General features: G+C 30.0%; 1 protein-coding gene across 1 annotated transcript; it reads right to left on the minus strand.

Moving 5' to 3' along the window:
• Positions 1 to 730: 730 nt before the first annotated feature.
• LOC124847863 (calcium and calcium/calmodulin-dependent serine/threonine-protein kinase) lies at positions 731 to 5,570 on the minus strand. Its single transcript, XM_047325451.2, has 8 exons — positions 5,015 to 5,570; positions 4,574 to 4,879; positions 4,120 to 4,174; positions 3,708 to 3,818; positions 2,724 to 2,956; positions 1,988 to 2,195; positions 1,224 to 1,283; positions 731 to 1,092 (listed from the first exon to the last, which is right to left on the minus strand). Exons 1-8 carry the CDS (start codon positions 5,440 to 5,442, stop codon positions 913 to 915), a joined length of 1,581 nt encoding a protein of 526 aa, XP_047181407.1. The 5' UTR covers positions 5,443 to 5,570; the 3' UTR covers positions 731 to 912.
• Between the last annotated feature and the right edge of the window lie 219 nt (positions 5,571 to 5,789).

Here is a 5,789-nt window from a genome sequence, read left to right on the forward strand (position 1 = left end):
TTGATTAAGATTTTAGTAACAAATCTCACCTCATATCTCATCCAAATAAATTATCAAAAACTTATTAATACATATTTATGATAACATAATATATTATATATTATCCTTACAATATTATTTTAATTATACATGTCATTAAATATTCTATTATTTTTTGTTAAATATTTTTAATATTTTTTTAACTAAAATGTTATTCATTAAATCTTATTTCATAATTTTTTTTTAAAATGAAATAAATCTTTTAAATTATAGTTAACAAATTGTTGTATCTTTTACTTAAAATATTTAACCATATATATATATATATATATATATATATATATATATATATATTTTAATTATTATAATTTCTAAAATTTCATAATATCTCTAATTAAATAAATTAAAATAATTATTATATTTACATGTTAAATTATTTTATATAATTAATAATTAGAATTTAATTTATAAATTAACTTTAATAATTTAAATAATAATAATATTACATAGTATTCTTGAAATAATATAATATAAAAAATTAATGTTTTGAATTATTTTTTATTTTAACTTTAAATTTTGAAAGAGTCGAACAGATCGTCCATCTTCATCTGCATTTTAACCTGTTGATTTGAAGAATTAAATAAAACAAGTCAAATTTTCATGCAAAATTCAACTGTTTGGAAGAATAATTTTATGATAGTGTTCTTGATTACCTTATTGAATTTGGGATCTTAACTTTGAGAGTGATATGTAACATAAGAAGCATAATTGTTCATAGTTAATTAACTGTCTAAGCAAAAATTATATGATACAACATCACTGTATAGTCCTGGAGTAGTGTTTTTGTCCTACTGTATCAAGGGGAAAAAAAGGACAAAAATAGCAGTGCATGGTTGATAAGAGTAGCATATAGATTAATGGAAATTTGAAGAACTATGATTGTGGTCTTAGAGAAGAGAGAACAAGGTCTTGAAGAGAGCTATCTCTCTGCATGGCAGCTTTGAATTCATCAAAGGTAACTTTTCCATCACTGTTGGCATCCATTCTGTCAAATATCTCATCCAATTTCCCAGGTTCAGTGATATCAGCTGGCAAACACTCTTCTGGTAAAGCCTGTTTTATGCTCAATCATGTTAAAATAATAAAAAATTAATATCTCTGTTTTTGAATCATAGAGACTTCAACTTATTCCACAATTAAGAGAACCAAAATGCATTTTATACTAAAAAGGAAAAGAACATTACTCTGAGCATGGATGCGACTTCTTCCTTGGTGATGCAGCCTGATCGATCTGTGTCATACATCTGTGATTAAAGAAATTAGTGAGGCAAATTGGCAGTAAATTATTTTATTTTCTTTTATAATAAGTAAAATAAAAGTCATATTAAGGATCAGTGATTTTTATAACATGTAATGTAAGTATTTATTTTTCTTTTTTATGATGATAAAAAATAATAGTTATAAAAATAAATAGAAATAATTTTTATAATTCTATTGTAGATAATTTTATTATTTTATAGGTAATATTATTATTATAGATAATTATTTTAATTTAAAAAATAGTTAAATTTAAAAAGGTAATCAAATAAAAAATTGTTAAATCTAAAAAATATCATTTGAAAAGAAAAATTGGTAAGGTAATTTTTTTAGTATGAGAAAAACGGTTTTTAAAGTATGAAATTGAAAAGAAAAATCTGTATATAAAAATGGTGAATCCATGGTATAGATAATTGTAAAAATAATATAATTTTATTGTAAACAATTTTTATTTAATTTATGGGTAATTTTTTTAGTATAAGAAGTTATTTTAATTTAAAAAACAATTAAGTTTAAGAAAACAATAAAATGAAAAAAAAAGTTAAATTAAAAAAAATATCATTTAAAGAGTAAAATTGTAAAATAATTATTTTAATTTAAAAAATTAATTACTTGAAAGATAAAATGAGAAGAAATAAAATGTACATTCCAAATTTATATAGAAATATATGAGATTAGTGAAAAGGCAAACCTGGAAGCACAAACGAAGAGCATCATCTCCTTTGGAGTTTTTGAAGCTGGAAAAGCCACATAGAATCTCTCTCATGTCAACTGTTCCATCACGGTTGTTGTCAAACAAGTCAAATATTCGTGGTGCTAGAGGGACCAGTGATGGCCTATTCATTGCTTTCAGCACCTCTTCAAACTCACTTAGAGTGGCATTGTCTCCACTCACACATCTGTTAATACCCAACAACATTTTCTTTTTCACTCCAAAACTCTCAAAAACAACCACTTAAAAAATGATATCACCTTTAATCAAAACATTTTAAAACAATCTATTCATGACTCTTTTTATTTAAGATGGTTGAAAGTCTCACCTCACTTAAAAAGAAGATAAGACCAATTTAAAATATATATAAGTGGATGCAAACTTTATTTTATGAGTCAATTTTGTGGAGTTGAGTTAAGTTTAAAATCTACTTCCTAATATGATATCAGAGCTATGATTATAATCTATCCTAACAATATTTGTTGTTTAAGTAGGATATCCGTTTACTCTTGTATGTCAGTGGTTAATAATATATTTATCAAAATTAATTATAGTGCCTATGATCATTGATGAAAAATAGGAGTAACTGTTTTGTTGGGTTGGCTTTCAAAGTGAAACTGAAATTACTTCTAGGAAATGGAATCTAATGCATAATATACATTGCTACTAGTATGGTGAGTTCTGAAATTTGATCTTTTAACTTGTGAGTACTTACATTTTCTTAAAATTTATCCTGAGGTTTTCAATTTCCTCTTCTGTGAGATCATGTGTTCCTACCAAAGATTTCAGCTTTTTGGTTCTGAGGAAGATTGTGGAGCTCCAAACACTAGCAATTGCAGCTGCTCGCAGTTTGCGTCTTGCGTTGAAGCTCTGCAATCTTGAGACAATCTCAGGGTCCATTGCATCATCCTTGGCCTTGTCACCTACCACCCATGGATGACTCAGAAGCTGTTCCAACACATACAATGTAAGTGTGAGAGGGTTGTTGTTCTCTATAACAATTTCAATTCAAAGATGCAAAATGTTGAACAAATACTAACACTCATTAGTAGTAATTACTGTTAGTAGCACATTCTGTACAACACTTTTTCTAACGTACATTTTGTCGATTGGAATTTTATTAGAAACTACAAAAGAACTAAGATGTGAGTTTGTCAGATAAAAAATAGAACCGATAATTTTTTTTATTTACTATAAATTTCTGTCAAATAATAAAATGTGTTTCAAAGGCTATGTTTTTGTTACTTTAATTTAAGTTAACCTTACAAAATTAACTATTAAAGTAAAGTTTATATTCATTTAAGTATTATGAATTCATAATAACTTAACATGTTCAAGGAATAACGAATAACAAATCTTTTAGAATAGATTTCATAACCATTTTGTTATGTTTGAAAAATATATTTTAAGTTTAATTCAATCTTATAAAAACTAGTTTATAACACTGAGATTTGCACTATTAATATCATATGAATTTATCTTATTTATAATGGATACGAGATCTTTAACATTAACTAACACTCCTATTTTTTCCTCAAGAATTCTTGACGATGCATAACTTTAGGCTATTTAAGAGAAAAAATAAAGACTTGACAGAAAATGAGATTTTTGTGATAATTTTTATACTACACATGACTTTTTTCATAGTAGATATGCCTCAATTGAAGAGATTAATGACGTTGGTAAGAGTGTACAATACATCTTGAGCACTAGGTCTCCTACTAGGATCAACTGTCAGAAGATCTGAAATTAGTTGCTTTGCTGATTGAGTAATGCCCTTCCATGTCTTCTCATAGAAACTGAAGTTCCCCTGTTTCAGAGTATTTGATTTGGTAAGCAAGATCATTATAGAACTGTCACTTGATGAACAAAAGATAATTGTAGTCTTGCAGTAATTTAACAAGACACTATACCTTTATCCTGGTCATTGGATAAGACACAATGCAAAGGCAAGTGAATTACAAATGATGTATTCTAAGTATTTACCACTTTTATGTGAAAGTAGTATGTACTATGACAGAAACATGAAGTGGAGCCAAAATGGATTATGTATTTAAGTAAAAGTCACATCCTGATGCATTGCTAAGTTTTGCTCTGCCTTTGTTACTTACATTCATTATCATTTGTTGTTTCTGGCGATTAGACTGAGCAATGAAAGGTGGATACCTGCAAAATATGTAATTGAAGCATAGAAGGAAAGATTACAGTGAAGCATAGAACAATTGATCAAATACATAATGCATGTACTGGAAAAATCATGTCAAATTTGCTAGAAAATATGTAAGAGCTATAACTTTTGTCTTCTTACTTATCACGAAAGATGAAAAATTATATTGGCATGTGAGACAAAACATGCTAACAATGTGCAAAATGCCAAAACTGAGTGGTGATGTTAATTTCAATGGAAATCTCATCCAATTATAAGGCGATACCATATTTTATTTCAATGTCTATAACTGATTGAAGACTTTCCCTATTTGGCATGATATGTGCTGCAATTGCACATGGGTAGATGGAGACAGACACAAAATGAACATGTGATTTTGAAAAAAAAAGTCAACATACCCAGAGAGTAAGATGTATAGAATCACCCCAAGAGACCACATGTCACTCTTGGTAGTTATCGTCCCTTGAGAAAGAGCCTCTGGTGAAACATAATCAATGGATCCAAACAAACCAACAACTGGGTCAGTGAATTCTTCAACAGAACTCAAACCAAAATCCATGATCTTAAGAGGAGAATCCCTCCTCACATCCAAGAAAAGACAATTCTCAGGCTTCAAGTCCCTGTGCACAATGTTAGCTCTATGAATAGCCTCTAATCCTGAAGCTATCTGGCGAACCACACCTGCAGCTTCAGTCTCTGAGTACCTGTCATTGATTCAAACATATTGCATTCAACAATGTTTCTATGTTTCTAAATTACACGCACTTGTGAGTTACATGTAATAACCGAGTGAGATTTTCAGAACATTTTAAAGGGCTTGAATGTTTGAGAGGTAGTACCTATCTTGTGCTACAATCCTATCAAACAGTTCTCCACCAGAACACAGCTCCAACACAAGGTGCACTCCATTTGAGTCCTCATACACATCATAGAGGTCAATCACATTAGGGTGAGGTGAAACGTTTTCCACTATTCTCCTCATCACAAGAATCTCATTGGTGAGCAAGGCATCTGAGACTGAGACTTGTCTCCATGGGAGCCCCATCATAGCAGCTGAGCTCTTCTCTGCACCCTTTGGTCTTGGAAACCCAGAAGGGTGGTTGGAGTTTGAGGCAGTGCCTGATCTTCTCAAAGTTTTGATGGCCACAAGGCTTTTGGTGTCACTGCTTGATTTTCTTGTGCCTTTTCTAACAACAGAAAATCCACCTCTTCCTAGAACATCTGAGACTTCATACTCATCTGAGAGTGTTCTGGTTTCATACCCCATGCTGTTGTGGTGCACACGAAGTGTTTGAAACTAAGGAATCTTGAAGACTCAGAAAATATGCAGGGACAATAAGAAAAAATTGTTAACTCAATGATAGGAGGAGCCTTCAAAACGCGTGTTGAAACGGTTGAGAGTGACATCATAACCTGTAAGAGTTTGTGCATTAGTTTATGGCATAAAATATTATGCAAATTGGGATAGGTACAAGAGAAAAAACAATGTGGCTGGTGGAAGGTATTTGAGAAGGGACAAAGACAGAGTCAACTGCTAGCACTATGTTCTGTGTTTAATGTTTCCATCTTCACCATTTAGCCACATTGAGATTAAAACTGTGTCAAGATCAAGAG

This window comes from Vigna umbellata, chromosome 9, assembly GCF_029865625.1.
Source record: "Vigna umbellata cultivar VRB3 chromosome 9, Vumbellata_1.0, whole genome shotgun sequence".
NCBI classification, from domain to species: domain Eukaryota; kingdom Viridiplantae; phylum Streptophyta; class Magnoliopsida; order Fabales; family Fabaceae; genus Vigna; species Vigna umbellata.

What these genes read in the sequence shown, in the direction of transcription:
- LOC124847863 (XM_047325451.2), bottom strand. Translation starts at nt 5,442, where the DNA reads ATGGGGTATGAAACCAGAACACTCTCAGATGAGTATGAAGTCTCAGAT. An exon ending in CTATACATCTTACTCTCTGG is followed by an intron (nt 4,175 to 4,573) that starts GTATGTTGACTT and finishes CATATTTTGCAG; the next exon opens with GTATCCACCTTTCATTGCTC. An exon ending in CTCTTCGTTTGTGCTTCCAG is followed by an intron (nt 1,284 to 1,987) that starts GTTTGCCTTTTC and finishes CTTTAATCACAG; the next exon opens with ATGTATGACACAGATCGATC.